General features: G+C 38.9%; 1 protein-coding gene across 2 annotated transcripts in view; it reads right to left on the bottom strand.

Moving 5' to 3' along the window:
* The window catches only part of gpc5c (glypican 5c), a 99,414-nt gene that overhangs the window by 24,556 nt on the left and 54,716 nt on the right, over nt 1-20,142 (bottom strand). For both annotated transcript variants that reach the window (XM_035906158.2, XM_006786544.3), the window contains one exon: nt 4,621-4,741. In XM_035906158.2, the coding sequence (XP_035762051.2) occupies nt 4,621-4,741 (121 nt within the window). The remainder of the gene's footprint in view (nt 1-4,620; nt 4,742-20,142) is intronic.

Below are 20,142 nucleotides of genomic sequence, written 5' to 3'. Positions count from 1 at the left end.
AATTATAACCCAAAAGGCAAGCAAATACAGTATTACCCAATGAAGAAAAAACATCCACAGTTCACTGAATTTTTATGAGCTTTGCATCTAATTATGGCATTAAAAAAAAAGTTATATTTAAATTACAGTCTGGGTTCATGACGTCTGGTTGCCAAGTGAACGGAGAGCTCTGGGCAGTGAGACTTGTTGCTGTATCGTTGCCACAGCAGCAGTAAAGAGCAGCAGAGCTCCTGTGAAGACCAACTCCATCATCTTCTTCAAGTGGAAAGAATTTGTCCCCTCCCTGTGACAGGCTGCCAGCTCAGCCCGAACTCTTTCTTCATCCCTGGACTCCACTAACTCTTGAGAGCTCAAACCCTTTCACACTGCTGCAGGCATTGCTAAATCATAAAAGAGATGTATACTAAAGTCAGAATGTCCGCTGAGAGCTGTATATCTGTAAAACCGATATACTTTAAAGAATCAGCTGTTTATTTTAACCTTTTCTAAAAAGCAAGCACAATTAAGTCTAACTAACAAAGGCACATAGAACTCTGAGTCTCTGAGTCTGTGCAGCAGCTGATAGGGCCATGGACTGACTGGACCCACAAAGAGGATATGCACAGTGTGGGTCTGAAACAAGCGTGGCTTCTCTGATGTGGAACCTGTCTGGGCCACTGGCCAAACAAGACAGCAAAGCAGCAGTCAGTCCCATCAATCACATGTCAGCCTCACTATATTGCATCTTTATGCTTTCCAACTCTCTATCCTGCAACCACTTTCAAAATTGTTAATGCTATTGCCCCTTTATAGGCGTGAGTCTGAGTGAAATAAAGATAGAAATAAAGCACGAGAATCAGCGTCTGAGTGTTTTGGGGTTTTTTTTCCTACCCTGAATGTTGCCGCTGACTTTGCATTTACAAAAGTGCAAAGTGACAAACTGACAAATGATCTGGACTTAATAATCACATGGAAACAGATAGACCGTTGTGAAATGATCCCCACCCAAAAACAGCTGGACTGATGGCTAAGAATCAGAAATCTACTTTGAAACATTTATTGTCCGGATTAGCAACATTTACAGGCAAAAAGAAAGAAAAGGAGAAAGAGGAGAGTTAGAGGAGGCACACAGGGGAGGACAGGGGAGTTGGCCTACTCATTTAATGGACTATTTTATAGAAGGTCAAGATTTAGCCTTGTCCCGTGTGTGTGTGTGTATTTTAGTTTTATTTCTAGATGTTATGTCCTTGATTTAACGTGGAAATGTTGTGTGCATGTCCTCTAGCTCTATCCCCGTGTGTACTGTATGTGTAGGGCTGTGTGGGTGAAACTCACACACATACTCATTTTGTAAAGGGATCTGAGTGCTTAAACAGAAGGGTGTCATGGTTAGATGATGGGTCATAGTCTGCGATATATCAAGAGTAGTTTTCCAATCCTCTTAGTGCCACAGTGCTCAGAGTGTAACTGCTCTTCAGTAGGTAAAAATATACACGTCTTTAAGCCCACTAATCCCGGAAATTGAGGTTATTCAAATCTGGAAAAAGCTGAGATTAGACCTTCTCTGAAAAACCTGCAATATCTTTTAAGCTAAAAAAAGAAGAAAATATGGATATGATTTAAAAGCAGTCGGTGTGCATTTGTTATTTGTCAGCGTCTAATTTCCATTTAAAATGAAATAAATATCCACAGTAGTTCAAAGGATGAAAGAAGACAAACGCGCAGCCTAATTATCCTCCTAACATCGACACACAATCGAAATCTTAACCCTAAACAGTCGTTTGAAGAAGTGAGGACTTAAAAGTGTTGCGAGCGTTTGAAACTCAAAGGAGTTTTTGAAAAGATGAAAGTGGTACAAGCATGCATGGAGGACCAACACTGTGCATGTGCTATGGTTTGAATAATCTAGTCCATGAGAGTAAACCAGGCAGACACATTTCTTTTTTTTTTTACCTTTTGTTACTGTCACAGTCACACATTATGCTATCAAACTATTTTTTTTGTTGTTTAATATGAAATCAGATTTAACATAAAATCAATCAAACTCATTATTTAATTATTCAAAGATAAAAATTGATAGTTTGCCTGCACTTTTAGTAAGATAACCTTTACTTTTATGTGCTTGCAGGTCTTCCAAGAACAATGACAATCACATGCCTGGCTGGTTTTTGGTTATTTATAGGTTCGCTCCATGCTCCCAGGCCCCCTCAGCAGCCCACTGTATACAAAGCAGTGTGCGTCTTTCCAATAGCATACCTGAATCTCAGAGCAATGAAAAACTTCCTTTTCCAGTCCTTGTTTATGAATGCAGATAGATTTAAAAAAGCAAATTAATTTTCAGGTATTTCCCAGGGTTTGACAATTGCATGTTGCATGTTTTGTGCCTTTACTTATCAACTGTTTGCCAGCATCCAGCAAAAGTATGCTCAAAGGTTATCGATGAATTGAAGCTTCTGGTTCCAAAAATGTTCAGAACATTCAGAACAAAACCACTTTTATCTGGCCTACAGTATTTGTCTAAATAGTGACCATCTTTGCTATCAGGCATAGATGAACTTTAAAAGTTAATATGCAGCATTTCAGAAAACATACAGTTTTCTTTTCTTTTTTTTTTAGTGTTCCTATGTCTGCAAATCTGCATCTTAGCAAGCGATCTGTTCACACAGGTATGAGCGCATGTGATGACTTGTGCTGTAATCTCTGGTTCGACTGGTTGATAGCTTGGTTGATATTTGTTTATTCAGCCAAATTCTCACTGATCAGCCAATCTTGTCACCTCCTGCGTGTTTTAGTAGCTTTTCATTTTCCCAAATGAATGTATTCTGTTCATTTAACATTTACATTTTGTCAACTTTTCCTCTGACACCATAACAAAGAAATTGTTGGTGCAGCTTCAGTTTATATAAAAATAATATAAACATTGCAACAGTTTGCATATCAAAGCCCAACAACCAACAGGGCATCTAAATTTAAAATAAGTCTAAAAACCTGTCGGTGTTATTATGTTCAAACAGCTTCCCAGTTTAGGCTCAAGGCTTTAAGTGCAAATACATCAGAACTGGTCGATTTCCGTGTTTGCCCTAATAATTCATTTATAACAGCATTCACACCAAACCACAGATTCACTAGCTCCTCGGTCTCGCAGGAGCACACACCTACGTTTCTTCTCTTATCACCCCCCACCCAGTGCCGCCAATCGATTGGTTTGAGAGTAGTAACAATTTTCAGTCGACCAAGACTTTCTTTGGTTGACTGTCACTTCATGCAGGCTAACACTCTGTGATACTCTCTCTTATCTGGCACAAACATAAAGCTCAGTCAAGCTCTGGCACCTAGTGTAGATGCAAGGTAGGCTTTTCAAGTCTGTAAATGTCAACAGGACACCCGCTCAACTCTGCATAGTTTCCATGACAACGAGGCACTTGACAGCCACCAGCACAATGGGATGTTGTGGTCTAACAGGAATGATCTTGAACTGCCAGTTAACAGGTTGAGTGATATATAGTGTGGCTGCTGTACAGATGAAAGAGTAGAGAGTGACACTATCGACTCAAATAAGAATAAAACAAAAATACAGTTAATACAGAGAAAAAGGGAAATCCATAAGATGGAAGCATGGGGAACCACACAGGTATAAAAGTGGTCAAACTGAAAAAGCAAAGTGAGATATAGAGATAGAACTCTAGTCATCGCTGCACTTTCTATCTGTGGCCATAATTTTTTCAGGGCAACAAAAGGGCAGGCGGGCAGAGGGGAACCAAATCCTGGTCCGTTTGTCTCCTCAAATGGCCTCTAGGGACTGTCTGAAATGGCCCTTTTCTTCTAGGTTCTTTTCAGCCCTAAACCCCATCTACATGACAAACAGTGTCACTTTGAAGCTGCCTGTGTCATCTATGCTATCTGTCACTCATTCATGACCTTTTGCTCCTGCCTCTCATCTTTCTTTTTTTTTCCCTTTCCACAGTAATTCCCTTTTTTGTCACTGTCTCCCTTTCACACACTATCCTTTTCATTTATCTTTGATATCTGCCTCTGAGCTCAAAACAAGTCTTTGGATCAAAAGAAAATGGCAAGAACATTTCAGTAGTTCTTTTGACAATGTGTTATAGCATTTGAGTCCTTATAAGAAAAAAAAAAAGACTTTGAGTTGCATTTGTCCACAACCAACATTCATTATTATTATCTTCTTAATTCCTCTTGTTATTCATTACAAAACACAACAATTAGACCATGTGCATCCATCACAGTTAAGCTCTTTACTCAAAATCAGAGTTTTAATGCTAAAATATAAATATTGTTGTTATTCATAAATTTTCAAACAACTATTTGACAAGAAAGCTGAAAAATTGACAAAAAGAAGAGAAAAAAATTATTAGATGCTGAATTACAGCTATTTACTTCCTGAACAGACAAAAATAGGTTTAGTGGTTGAATGTTATTAATCATTGAGTCCAGTCTGCTGGCTCACATTTTAGTGTAAAAACATAAATTCAGTTTGTTATTCTACTAATGAATAAGCACACATTTTATAGTTGTAAACACATTTTTGACAGATTTCTATTAATATTTTCTTGTTTTTATGATAGCTGGTCTAATAAAAGAATTAAGCTATGCATATGATAACTGAAAAATCCATCCTACCGTGTTGAAGTTCTCCAGCCTCTCCTTGGCTTCAGCGACTGCGCACTCCACATTGCGAACTTTGACCTCTGGGTTATTCCTCTGGGCATGCAGACCATTTCCTACAACTCTGCCTGTATAACTGTGACAAAAAAGAAAGCCGGAATCAATTTAGTCGCCAACATCATCTTTATTCTGTTAACATGCAATGCTGAATGTATTTGTTAATATCAGAATACTTATTGCTAATGTGTTATTGCTGTGAGTTGCACAATTTAATATGACTCTGTGATTTATCACTATGGAAATATACCTTGGGCACTACAACCAATCAGAAACACACACTATGCAAGGCTCCTGATTAGACTCCAGCATCTTTAGAATTTGCCTCATTTGTCAACAACATATCGTTAAAAAGCTCCATTATGCATCCTCTCCTGCATCAACACTGAAATCTAATCCAGATCATTTAATGATGCTTTTCATGGTCTTGTGTGAGGAAATATTTTAATGATAGCTGAGCTCTGCCTTGTAAAAATTGTGATTGAGACAAATGCATGCTGAGCCTTTTAAACTCTGGCATGCTCTGTGGCCCTGAAGCTTGGCAGGAACTATAGCTGTTAATTTCTTCAGAGCTGTTGTTGAGCTGATGTCAGAGAAGCTAAACTTTTCTAGCGGCCAACCTGAATTAAATAGGAAGCGTTTTTGATGTCTAATAATAGATTGGAAATTTGTCCGTAAAGAATCGGTGATTTAACGTTTTACAGTTTTGATGGTTTAAATGCTGAACAGTTGGAGCTGACACTGAGCACTGCAGTGTCTCGCACAGGCATTCAAAAACAACAAAAAACAACATCAGTGTGTGCCCATTTCCTGTAACCTCCACCAGCACTGGCTCGCTCTTTGCGTCATTAATCTTGTTTTAGTCTAGCATTATTGTGGCCAATACCGTACGCAGTTGACCTCACGGGTGAGGGTGAGATATACAAATTGACTTTCGATGATGCGATGCACTTATCCCTCATTTTCCTCCAAATTAATTTTAGAATTATATATTGATGCTAATCTTCCATACTTGGGAGATTTAACAGCACTGGAGAGGAGTGACATGTACTGGCAACAAATCAATTGATGCTTCAGCAGGCAGCGCGAGGCTGATAAAGTGATTATGGATGGTTTAAGCGAGCGTGTTTGTAAGGATGTCTTTATGGGTATGTGAGTGCTTTTGTCGTCGTGCTTGCATATACTTGTACTTGTGAATATGAGTCGAGGCAATCATAAAAGTGCTGACCCTTAAAAAATCTCTGGCCTGTGATATAAGCAGTGTCTTGATAAGGTCGGTGCTCTTCCATCTTGCTGAAACAGCAAAATGATGTAAAAAAAAAAAAAATCCTGTGTAATCCTCTGACATTGCAGATTAACTTTACATCTCGTTGTTTGTGTATTTGATTTTATGCTTCGTTTTCTTCCTTCAAGTGCTTATTTTACTTTAGGGTATTTACCAACCAGATTTTCTGTGTGCCACACACACACAAAACAAACTGCTTGGACAACAACTGAAAATTCTTATTTGCTGCCAACTCTCAGTCTTCCGAACATGGACGCTATCAATAGCTTTTGGACTTACAGCTTCTCCCCTCTGACACAAGAGATTAATTGAAGAATCAAACAGCCCTCTAAGCGGTGGTTTAAAGTGTGTGTGTGTGTGTGTGTGGGGGGGGGGGGGGGGGGGGGGGCTGTGTCTTAGGGGTCTGACTGTCTCCAGGCTTGGCTTGTGATAAGAGTGTTGGTGCGGAAATGAGCTCATCAAATTGGATGCTAATAAAAGGGAAGTGTCATGGTGAGTCTGGCAGTGCGTTTGGCCTGGAACATTTCATCGCAGGGCTTGTTTGATACTACATCGGGGATGTAACCACTGACACAGCAGGATATTCCAGAACTGATTACGCGATAGACATACAATTAATGCAGCAAATTTCAAGGCAGAATTCAGATGTTATAAGTTTGCTCTGAATGGCAACAGTGAACTGTTTTGGAATAAATTTCACTCGAGCGCTATAACTCAGGGGATTAAACACTGAGCACACAGTACAGCACAAATGCTACAGCACCCAAACGATGACTCCTTCTTTTTTAGAATTAGCTCTTCTCCCCTTCTGGTGGCCTCAAATGCAGAACCTCACCAAGCATTTGAAAACTCTTTCTACACATTTATGGCTTCTGACTCAGAGCCCTTTTTCTATGGAAGTGACTCACTCCCCCGTGAATGCACAATTGATGCGCACTCTTGAAGGCAGCTTTGTCTGTTCGCGTCCTTTCCCTCTGCCTGAAGCACAGACTAGCAGTGACCTGTACTCCCTGATGCTGACCCCAAAATGAAATGTTTTGCTCTTTTCAAAGCCTCAAGGAATGCTTGTGGGTTTTGGGGCGAAGCATGAAAAATCATTATTCATTTTTAAGGTGTATGGGGGGGTGTCATCTTGAGAATACCCAAGGTAAAGGATATTTTTATATGTATATTGCATTAATTGAATTACAAAGATGCATATTTGATCTGGAATTTGAATTGTGTTTTGCTACTGCGAGGGATTCATAGCAAAGTGACCCATGGTGAATTCACAAAGGACTTAATTACTCTTGTTTTTGTTTTAATTTATTTATTTTTGAGAGCACTTGTGGCTGCTCTTGTTTTTCACATGAAAAGAAACATAAAACAACTAAAAACTACAGATTCTATCTTTCAGAGTTTTCAATGATTTACGACCCCAAAAGACTACTGTATAAACATAAAGCATCACTGGTAAAAGAGATTACACATCTGTATTTGCCAGGCAAATAAATGATTGATTGATCATTTCTTAAATGATGGGAGCTTTATTACTTCTTTTGCCAAGGACTCCTCTGGGATTGACATTAGGAATGAAGACATTCAAATGAATGGATAATCTAGATCTTTTCTTGATTCATTCGAATCATCTTATTTAATTTATGTACATGTTCATCAGCAGGACGCTTTGTGACATTCTCCTGAAGTTTATTAGATGCATGCCTTGTATCAGCAGGATCCTATTATTCAATTGTGAAAAGACAAACACTGTGCAAGCTAGAACAGTCTCAGTGTGGATGTAAAGACTAAACAATACGTCTCCTACTGGAGAAGAATCTTAGCACACATTACTGGTACTGAAATAAACATTAGTATTTACTGGAGTAGACAGTCACTCAAGAATTATGACTAGTACGTCAAAGCAATCTGTCTGGTCTAGTAATCTGTAACTGAAACAAATCTTCAAACTGAAAAGAGACTCACAGTTCATGGCTTACTTTGAGGTAAAGTTTCACTACAATATGTCTCACTAATTATAACAGTGTGCAGCACAGTGCACTGGTTAACAGAATGTATGTTTAAACTGGTGTAGAAATCTCAACAAATTCAGTGCTTAGCATTCTGACCTGTTTTAGTGACATAAAGTGACAGTAAGCATTATTGCAGACTTAGCAACAATGTGGAACCCAGTACACAATTACTTGGATCACCTAGAATGAAGTGTTTTTTGGAGACAAAAAAAAAAGTAAATGGCTTTATGCACACAAAATTAAGTCTATAGGTAACAGACACACGTCTACTCTTTGATAATGTCAATATTTAACTCCAGTAAGTACTTGAGTGATTTAAACCAGAATTTCTAGGTAAATGGGCTTGACTAATATCTATGTAGACAATCAATACAGTGCAATATAAACTGAAGCAGTCTCTTTTCTCAGTCCTATCTTTGTTCTTTTTTGTAATGTGGAAAAATGCTATAAATATTCTCATGCTTAGCTACTTAAATACCAAAATTACTGCTGCAAAGCTTTATTTTCGTAAGGCAAATGGAGCATTTCTTTGATAAAATGTGATTTTGTGATACTTGGCCATCTCTCCTGCATCAGTGGAGCAGAATCTGCTACTGAGGCTCTGTTTGGCGTGCAGAATTTATGATAGACTGAGAGTGCAGAATCTGCTATCACACCAAAGCATTAGTGGGTCTGTTGCACACTTTAGCTTGATATTGCTTCATGTAGTAAAAAGACACACTGATAAAATTACAAAAACAAACATTTAAGCAACCATGGACTGCATTAAAAAAATAAAGGGCTGCTTATTAATACTGTTTGTGTGCATTATTAATGTTCTATTTCCATGCTTTCCCGCTGAATTCCTTCCAGAACAACCCACCGTGATCTTACTTCTACAAAACATAATGTTAAAAGAATACAGAGCATTAGTGACTAGTTTGTGATTATTTCATTAATTGGTCTATACTAAATAGACCGGACATATATCTAAGCCCTTTAGTGCTCACATTAGTGCATGTTAATTTCCCTAGCTATAATCATTTCTGTGAAACAAACATCAGACTGAATTAGAGCAAGGCGAGGAGGGGAATAATGTCAGTGATTAATAACTGAGAGGAGATGAGGCTGTTTACTATGACTGAGAGTGTGTATTTTTATGGCTGTGGGTGGCACCATTTCAGCTGAAGAGGGTACTGCACTCACTGCTATCAAGATAAACAGCAAATTGTCGGTTCTGCATGATTAATAAAGCTTTTCCCCACCCCCCAGCTGTTGTGGGAATTGAACATGTGTTGAGTTACTCGTGGGGAAGTCCTGTGATTAGTACACAGTGGGTTATATCAGCTGTTTTTTTGAAAGTTCTCCTGTTTGAGGATTTATGTTTGTTATATTTTTAAGACAATCATGCAATTTTTGCTACTTAACATTCAAAAAATGTCAACAATCCAATCTTTATAATTTTTTTTGTTTAAATAAAACTATTGCCATATATATATATTTAAATTTACTAAATCACAGATTGAAAAAATAGTTCATGTCCAAGGTATTTAAAAGTTTTTCTTTGGAGACTCCCCTCATGTTTAGTTCAATCCTGGTACCTGACCAAAGTCATGAATCTATGAAAAATGTCAAAGAAGGTGATTCTCAAATACATTAGGCAGAAACTTGGATATCTGAGCATGGGGTGCAGTGAAAAATCTGAGGAAACCGGACAAATGGAGGAAAAATGTCTTAAAAACCCATGTACAGCAGCTGAAGAGTATCTGAAAGTCAAGACACTTTCAGATACTTACTTTCACAAAGATCTGACACAGGATCTGAGAGATACACCTGGTCCTTCAGCTGCAATGGTCTCAAGGGAAGGGTGGCTGTCTAGAAGCCAGTCATTTTTAAGGAAGGGAAACAGGAAGAAAAGCTGAGGTATGCCAAATTACACAAGAACTGGACTGAAATAAGTGGCAAACAATCTTCTCATTATGAATGCATAGAGGTATGATCAGATTTGGATTCAACGGGCAATATCTGCTGTTTATGTACTGCATTTCTGTGTATGTTTGCACATGGTTCAATAAATTACTGCACCTATTCCAATTCAATTCAGTTCAATTCAAATCAATTTTATATATATACCAAATTAAAACAGTTCCCCCAAGGTGCTTTATATTGTAATGTAAATACCCTATAATGATACAGAGAAAAAAATAGAAAACAGGAAGAAGCAGTTTCGGAGAGGTGTGGCCATCAGCCATAACCAGTTGGTCCCATTTTCCAAGCAAAATATAAAGGAAGGAGAATTATCTACAGATATACACTAAAAAAACGAGTTCTTGTCTGATGTTAATTTATTTTACATGTTTTTAGTCAGTCTGCACAGTATATGCTGTTCACATAACATTAGACCTATACCGCTGAAAAAGAAATCTAGACCTTTCTCTTATGCCCTTTCAAAAAAAGTGTGTGTGGGGGGAGGGGGCGCTGAGCAGATGCTTGTAGCCAGTGAACTTTACATGCAAGGCTTGGGCATATTGAAATACTCTGAACAGGAGGTTTTGTTCTGAAAGGCCAGACTGTTCTCACATGCTGTGAACTTAGTAGCCATTTACTGTATGGCAAACAGCCTCAAGCCCATGAACAGGCAACTTGTCAGGAGCCACTTGACAAACATTTACTCACCATCCCACATAAGGTCATCCATAGGCAATAAACATAGACATGAGTAAACACATACAAATGCTTTAAAAATCTATGCCCTGTAAGGCAATTTGAGCATATCCAAATGGCACTCTCGGGCTTGCCACAGTCCCTGAAACCCAACAGTTATTCCCAAAGATAACCGCATGCTAAAAATAAATGCTTTAAACGTCAAGCATTTAAAAAACTAAGCACTGATAAATTCTTTGGTTGATATCTTGTCCAATCTCTTCACAGTAGTTAGTGTAGTCAGCTGTACTCTAAGGACAACTGCACTAGACATCAGAAAATGCACAAGGGGAAACAGCACGCAAATCAGGAGAGGTCGTTTGCAGGGCAGACAAGCTTAAACAGTGTAGTTTCTATTCGATGCTTGATTACTCTTACCCCACCTATTATTCTTTGTTCTTAAATGATCTCTCCAAGTCTACAACAAGACTTTTGTTGAAGTCATCTTTTTTTTCTTTCTGTTCATTTCCCTCCCAGCAAATACACTACATACAGACACTGCAGAATTTGCTTTTTCTTGTCGCTGTCATTTGTAAGCCAGCTGGTGACAACATGAACATGCCATCAGCTCCAGTCACTTGGAGTTCTCAGAAACACCTGGGCAAGCGGCCTTGGATCTTTTTGTTTTGCTTCTGTTATATTTTATCAGTCTCCTCCTACCTCCTCCTTGTTCCAACTATCAGTTGGGTATTTAAAAACAAAAAAATTCCAGTTTTCCCCAATGATACACAAACCTGTGAAAAAGTTATCCCCAGTTCGATTAGAAATATGACTAAAATCCTGAAACATGACAATTGTACCTTAGTTGCCTGTAATACCCAATAAAGACAGACGATAGGATGGGTCTTGTACTGGGATTCTCCTCCTCCCTCAGACATGCTATGTGAACCTGAGCTCAGTTAAGTTCTACTCTGTTACTCATATGAATATATTCCAATGCCTCCTGCGCGATATTCGGCTGCTTCCTTTGAGGGGTCACCACAGCAGATCATCTGTCTCCATCTCACCCTATACCTATCATCCTCTTCTCTTACACCAGCCCTCTGTAAGTTCTCCTTCACTACATCCACGAATCTTTTCCGAGGTTTTTCTCTTTTTCCTCCTGCCTGGCAGCTCCATTTTCAACATCCTTTGTCAAATATATACACTGTCTCTCCACCGCACATGTCCAAACCATCTCAGCCTAGGCTCTCTAACTTTAGCTTATCATACTTATAAGATTTATTTAAATATTTTTAAATCCAGCTCTTTTTGCACAGCACACTTATACCACTCTATTCTGTTATAAATGATGCTGCAGAAAACAAAGTGAGTTGAGCTCAGTGGGACAAAAGCATTGAGTTAAAAAAAACAACAGCTACCCATACTTGTGCTGCTTTGTTGCATATTCGACACCTTAAATTGACTGTTTTTTGTTTGTTGGACTACTGTGAAAATAGTGTTTATCACAATCTTGATTCAACAAGTATGCATCAGGAAAGAGAAAAGGTTAGAGGATTGCAGTTTAACCACCCTAGTCTAATTTAAGCCTTTGATTCATTCGGTCACATGAGTCAAGGCAGTTGTTCTTCTGAAGCTGATCAAGTGTGGAGAAAGGTACTGGTTAAGATGAATCATCTGCATATGATCAAACAGCCACATCACCTTCTGCCATTAACCATTATACCCGAAGCAAACCTATTTGGCATTTGTCTGTCAGAAGAAGTTCTTTTACTAATGCCTCTTTCGAACATGTGCTATCTTCCATTAATCTGACGACATCTGAACAGATTGGCTTCAAGTCAGCATCCTGTTGACTGTTTTTGTAAAACTGGGGGTGGCAGTCTAACAAGGTATTTACATCTATTCATCACATGTTGCCCACTACATCTGAATTGCTCATCTCACTAAAAACATGGCCTGAACAGCAATAACATCCTGGATCACACTCATGTTTATCTGTTTTGCTATAGTAAGAAACCTCTAGCATTATGCATTTTATATCACACAGTGTGCATGTATGCCAGCTATTGCTGTACTGTAGCCTAGGGCTATCGTCCCGATAACGATATAAATCACAAAAATTTAACATTTTCCGTAAATTCTGTGAATCTCGGGCAGCTCGTCTTGCGGGAAGTGTTTCCAGCTGCGCGTCATGTAGCTGAAGTCGAGTGTTTTAACCGATGCATGAAACTATACATTTTTAGACATAAGTTGTAAAGGCCGCCGTTTTCTTTGTGAGTATTTATTATACCGCGTGCTGCGGGGAAAAGCCTGTTCTAACGTTTGAGTCTAAGGTTTATTTTTTAGCACCTGGAGGCTCTTTTTTAATTCTCATCCGTAAACAATCTGCTCTTTCACGTGATTCAATTTATTTTGAAATGTTTTAACAGGATCTTGAGCTTTATTGTGAAAGGTTTACGTGGAACATAAACAAGTGGACACACGATGGTGTTATCGTCGTTGTTGCTAACCACGACGCATAAAAACAGGCGCTTGTCCGTCTGTAGTGTGGTTATATAAAATATAAGAGAAAGAGAGAACTTTAAGAAATTAATATAGCCACTACAGTGACCATCAAAACGATGAAAAAATATTGCCGTAAAGAGTTTATTTTGCGACACCACAAAACAAACGATAGCGTAAAATGAAACGATAGACGTTTTTATATCGTCATCCGATATATATCATTATATCAAACAGCCCTACTATAGCCTCCGTTGTCACTTTCATGGACTTGTCTGGACTGACGGAAAGGCGAACCATGTCACAGAATGCACCATTAATGTGAAAGACTCTACGGCTGAGAAGGGTTAAAAAGGTTTGTTAAGGGGTACATGCTTTTACCGAATATCCCTTGTCCCAGAATGTCAGTGTCATATGCTCTTTGTATTTATAAAAAGTTCCTATTTCTTAAGAAGAGAGTGATTCCATTGAAAATTGCACCAACTGTGCTTTGTAAGTGATCAATCCAAAGTAACATAGGCCATGTTTCCAAATATGCAGACCTATACCAAATACACAGCAGTGGTCAAATAAAGGAAGGTATCATTACACATTCACGGTCATTCCAGCCAAGATGAAAGATTTTTCTCCTTCTCCTTCTTTAAAGTTTCGGAGTTTACCGGAGGCACATCACCTGTGCTGAACTGGTGGCATGTCTTTGTGGCACTTTAAGCCAATGAATTATGGCTGTTTAGGGCTGTGGGTTAGGTTGGAATTACACACCACTACGTAGGGCTCAACTGCTTTACCACTTCTTAAGAGGTCCCAGGGTGATTTTACCAAGACCGAGTTAGCTTATTGAGTGGCTGCACTGTCACAGCTACATGGCTGGAGGTCCTATGGCTCAAATTACTCGTGGCAATCGTGCACTAAAAGCCTGTCCTCTGCTGTGCAATGAAAGGTGTTACTCCACATGCGAATGCTCCTCTTTGTACTGTTTTTTTTCTGTATCTTTTTTTAATGCTATTGAACACCTGTAAATGGCCTTTCTTGATTCACATTAAGCATCCCATCAGTATTTATTCTGAATCCTATTTTCAGTTTGCTTAATTGCTGCCAACACTCTCTGAATACTTCTGTAAGAAGCTTTCACACCCAATCACTTGGGTCAGATTTGCTTTCTCGCTTTTTAGGGTGACCAGAACACCAGGTCATGAAACAAAATAGCCTTAATGTTTTCTTGTATCCATATTTTCTGTAGTTAATTATTGAGTGGACATGTCTAATAAGACTGTTGGGTGGATAAAGATAAAAGTTGACCCTACTCACAGCAGACCACGATCTTATGATATAGGCAGGCTGGGATGCTTCTTGGCATTGAGATAGCCAAGATGGTCCAAGATGGATTTCTTCTGTTTATTTAAAAAAAAAACAACTAAAAAACATTTTCTTACCTGGAAGAAATCCCAACTAATCCAACATTGAGATTACTGGTAGGAATTGCAGTTTGGGATCAAGTTGGCTAATGCTAATATGTTGTCAAACAAGCTAAAGAGATACTTGATAACCAAAATATATTTTCAGAAAGAAGAGCTACTTCAAAAGAGTGCTGCATCTGAAAAGGCAGCTCCCTTTGCTCCACTGTCTAGATGAAGGAAGCCATTTTTGCACAAAAATTGAACCTTGGGCCCAGAAAGTTTCAAACCACTGCTCTATAGCATCTAGCTTTAGGCTAATCCCGAGGATAGTCAAGGAGCTGAAGACACTAAGCAAGAGGAATAGAATTCAGTTTTAGGGTAGAAAAAAAGATGGGGAAATGAGATATGGCAAGCTATTGTGAATCACTTAGAATGTGCATATACGTACTGGTAATCACATACTGTGATTATCTTGTAGCTTGGAGGTGTTTGATGTCATTAGGGTTATTCTACCCATTTATTTCTATTTCCTACTTCGGGCTAGGTGAGACACTATCTCGTTTGGCTCATCATCGGCCCATTACTATCCTCCAACCAGCCAAGCATATTTCATTTCAGTGCTACTCCAGGCTAATGAACATGTATCGATTTATCTAACAATCGCAGTAACTGCAAAGAGCTGAATTAATTTGGTGTAATTGACCTACTCCAAGCAACTGACTGCTCTTGGTTTCTTTCTCATATTCCCCCACATACGCTCTATCTCTGTCATCCCGATGGCCGTGTAAGCAATTCCTGACATTAGCAAATCACAACTTGCAGCACAGTGTAATATAAGCACTCTTGCTCAATAAGTGAAGGAAACAGATCTAACATGTACACTGTAAACTTGTTTCCTCCTCCAAACCCTGACATACCCATGAGTAATTAATCTACTTTGTCATTCTGGGGGAAAATACATGGTGCATATTTATGAAGCTGGACTGCATGTGTAATATCTTCAGACTTAGCAGATTGTCTGGTAGAATATGCTTTCACACTGCACCCATGTGGCCACTATTATGTACTGAAAGCATCCAGCATCCAATGAAGCATCAATATTCTGAGCTTTAAGAATAAGCTGAGGGTATGACAGAACTGATACTGTTATTCCATTGACGTATATCAGCATCATTTCCTTTGAAGCTTATATTCCAGTCTGTCATTCATGAGTCTTACAGACAGACATTATAATAAAAAAAAAAAAATCTAACTTCTTTCTCTGTGCTTGTATAACTGGAACCAGCTGTGGAGCAGAGACTTTCAGGTCTCTGTCAAACAAATTTTAAACAAACAATATTTAATCTTTTAAATGCAATTCACAAGTCAAATAAGCTTATTGCAGCCTGTGTTTGCAGAACAGTTTATAATTCATAATTTTTAAAGCTGTTTATAGAGACCATGTTTCCAGGAAAAGATGCAAAAGCTCCTTTTTAAGAAATCATACAATAAATTATCATTAAGTTCAATTGTTTAAAAAAATAAATACAATTTCTATGACAAAAAAAAGAAATCTGCAAAATGCGATTTTGTTATCATTTATAATAATTAACATTAAAGCAACAAAATTTAAATTGATGTTTTTATTTTCCTCTAAGTAGAAGGGCCACTATGTTCTCATTCAACAACTACAAATTTATGTCATTTCTTGGTTACATGAAAGTTAAACAAATTACAAAATAAACGGTGGCCATTTGTCAAAGTCTGTCTCTAGTTTTAGAGACAGACAAATGGAAACATACAGTACAGCTATGGAGTTTAAAGCTTTAATAGCCTCTGGTGGCAATTATATAGATTACAGCTATAATTGGCTCGTGGTTTGCTTTGAGGACATTCCCAGGCCTGAGTGTGTCTGTCACTGGGTGTAACTGTTCTCCACCTCAGTGTGTCGCCTGCCTCGATGTACCAACAGACATACTGTAGGCTGACTCAATAGACCACACAGACTTCTGGGAAAACATTATGCAGCCCCATTAGATTGGAGGAACACGAATGTCATGTCCAGGATGCCCACACACGAAAATCACAAGCAGGCAAGCATCATTTCCTGACAGAGAAAACTATTTTTTGCACATTTGAAAAGTCACATACACTTTTCTTTGTATTTCTTACAAACTACAAATACAAACTGTTTTCAAAGCAATAGAATTACAATACTGTGTAAAAGTCCTGAATCACAGTCATTGCTTTGAATTTTGTTAGGAAGATAGGAAACAGGTGCAGTGGTTTATAAGACAAAAACAGAGTATTGAAAGTCTATATTTGGTATGACCACCTTTATTCTTCAACACAGTTTGAACTTTCTTGGGCAAGCTTTCTTGTCATTTCTTTAAGTAGCCTTAAGGAATAGTTCTCCAGGCTTCATGAAGAACACCCAAGGCTCTTCGTTGGTTTTTGACTGCCGTTTGTTTTGTTCTATGTCAAGATGCTTCAGTAGCGTTGAGGTCGTGGCTCTGGGGAGGCCAATCCATGACTGATGCATGTTTTCACTGCAGTGTGCTCGGCATCATTTTCATGCTTAAAAATGAACCTGTTGCCAATCAGATGTTTTCCAGGATGTATTCCACGGTGTATCAAAATTTTAGCATATTTTTCACAATTAAAATTAAGATCCCCAAGACCACAGCCCCAAATCATGGCAGTGCTGTGTTTTGCAGCCAGCTATAGACACCAACGGTCATACCTCTCTCCTAACCTCCTCTGTACAGACTGATGATGATTTAGGTTTCACATTTGGATTCATCACTCCATCAGACCTGTTGTCACTGATTTTTAGTCAATTTCTTGTGTGATTTGGCATATTCATGCCTTTTCTCCCTGTTTTCCTTCTTTACAAATGGTTTCTTGGCACTGACACCACTAATGAAAGTTTGGCAGACAGTAGGTCAATCAACTGATGGGCAGGATGCATCTCCCAGGTCTTTTCTTCCCCATCTCATAAAGACATAACCTTCAGATACTGGTCATCTAATGCAGATTTTTTAGGCTTGTCACTTATTCTTTTGTCCTCGAGTTTCCCTATTTTGTTTTTTTATGGACATAATTTATATGTTTTTGTGACAGGCTGCTAGTAACAATGATGCAGTCTAAAATGTTTCTTGGCTAAGTTGCCTGTTATGTGTTGACATAACACTGGTTCATCAGTTGAGTTTTTTGTGTGTGTTTGAATGAATCATATGTCACTGTTAAGTGGTTTATCGAACAAAACAAACAATTGGTCAGGACTGGACAAAAAAGTAGTAAAAAAGGAGCCAATGCTGACAAATCTCCCAAAAAACTAGAGAACCACTGCCCAAGACCATTTTAAAGAAATTACAGGAAAGTCTGGCTCCTTGGGAACAAAATATTAAGAAGGTGGTTCAAGACTTTTTCACAGTACCGTAATCACTAAGATCTTAAAGTTTAATGAAGGATATAGATATCGATCTAATACAGTTAAAAATTAACTCTTTAAGACATAAGCCCAAAAGTCTTGAGATGAATATAATTAACTATTCTTGACTGTATTTTTTCTGCTTGTATTCAAATTCAGCTTTCACTCTATGTGAAGTTCTGAATCAATAGAGCCTATTACAAGAAGTGTAAGCTAAGTGACTTATAGTACAAATGCCTAATACAAACATTTCCCACCAGGTAGGGAAAGCACAACTAATGCTGTACTTTCTCAGGAAACTACGTCAGGCCCAGTTACCCCAGAGACTGCTAGTAAACTTCTACCGCTCCACCATCAAGAGTCTTCTGACTTACTGCTGCACACTCTGGTTCAACTGCTGCACCGCGGAGGACAAGAGGAAATTGCAGCGGGTGGTGAGGGCAGCAGAGTGGGCAATTGGCACCTCACTAACCCCCCTCAGAGACATTTATACTGGCAGACTTTAGCAGAAAGCCAACATCATCATCAAAGACCCCTCGCACCCTGGACACTCACTTTTTTCCCCACTTCCCTCTGGTAAATGCTACAGGTCCATCAGGACGAAGACAAACAGACTCAACAGAGGTTTTTACCCACAGGCTGGCAGACATACCCTACCTCAACCCTGATTGGAGGATAACTGCACTGCCAACACTCATGGCCATTACACCTTATTTATAATCCATATTTCTATGTATACTTTAATGCAACCAACATTCCTACCTCTTTAAACTGTAGTTATTATAACAGTATTTATTATAGTTGCAACAGCACCCCCCCCCCCCCCCCCCCCCATGTACAATATTCCACCCCCCCATATATGTATGTATGTATCTGTATGTATGCAGGTTATCTATAACTTGTACATATCTTTCTCGTGTAAATGTAAATTTGTCTGTGTTATTGTGTAAATACTTACGCTATTGTGTACTTCAACACACATGGAGAGATGCCAAACTGCCTTTCATTGTTTTTGTAACAATGACAATAAAGAGCTATTCTATTCTATTCTATACACATTTACCAGTAGGTGGTAGCATTGCCCAATACACATTTCACATGGTCGCGTAGATAAGTCACTAGTCACAGTTCAAGAATATCATGTATGTGCATTAGCAACAATGGGATGAAGGATGAACAAAAGAGGAAGTGACAGAGAGCTGAAAACATGAGTGGGATCCAACTCAGGCATAAATGCACATAATATAATACAGCAAGAAAGAAAGAAGAGTGAATGTGTGAAAAAAGAAACTGTTGCCAGACCTAATTTGATGAATGTAACCCCTCCTTCCAGTCACATGCCTACATGCCGAGGAGAGCATGGATAACTGAGGCCAGAGGTCTGGGGGGAAGCTGGTGGGGCAGTTGGTGTTTGGAAGGCAGACAAGGGCAGGCAGGAGCAGAGCCAGGAGGGTAAACTATGCCACAGAGGACAGACGGGTGGAGTGGACCATGATCCTCCGGGGTGGTTCGACCACCTGTTTGTCTGTCTGTCTATCTAATCCGGGTCAGAAAGGCGTGATCTAATGCTTAAGGTTGACAGCTCCAGGGTAAACTAAAACCCAGTCATGGGGTCCACCACTCGTAAGCTGAATCTGCACAATCCACATTTTATATTTTTCATATGTATGTAAAAGCTGGCTTTGTGTTCACATAAAGGTTCAGTGACCAAAATATATGAGACACAGGGACAAAAAAAGAGGTAGGGATAATGTCACATACTGTACTGTAGGCCTCCATATTCCCTGTATATGTAAAGGGCATTAAGTGGTAATGTTCAAGGCATTAAAAAAACACATCTTCATATGCAGACATACCCACGTACAGAGTAGAGGGGATTTGTGGGAGTGCTGACGGAGGAGGTCGTGGTTCAGATTCTCTGCTGCCGCAAAGGGCACATGGCAGTCGAACCCATCGTCTGTCATGAACCTATGCACACCCACTCAGAGCATGCACAGACGGCCACAAAGTACATTCACTGTGTCTATATGCAATCAATATACAGATAGATAACCCACAAGCACTCATATATCAGTAGCGATTGACCAATAGAAGGAGTCAGCGCTAAGTGTAGCTTACTGACACCAGAATAACATATATATATATATCACAATGTTGTGCAAACTCTTGTAAAAGTCAAGAAGTAAAACAGAGTGACTGTACTGCAGGCAAAGAGAAGAAGGGCAAAGTTCAGGGAGGTGTTATCCAAAT

The sequence above is a fragment of the Neolamprologus brichardi genome, chromosome 18 (assembly GCF_056152115.1).
Source record: "Neolamprologus brichardi isolate AB-2024 chromosome 18, ASM5615211v1, whole genome shotgun sequence".
Classification (NCBI taxonomy): Eukaryota; Metazoa; Chordata; class Actinopteri; order Cichliformes; family Cichlidae; genus Neolamprologus; species Neolamprologus brichardi.
Note: the sequence above shows the minus strand (reverse complement) of the source record. Positions and strands in the feature narration are given on the sequence as shown.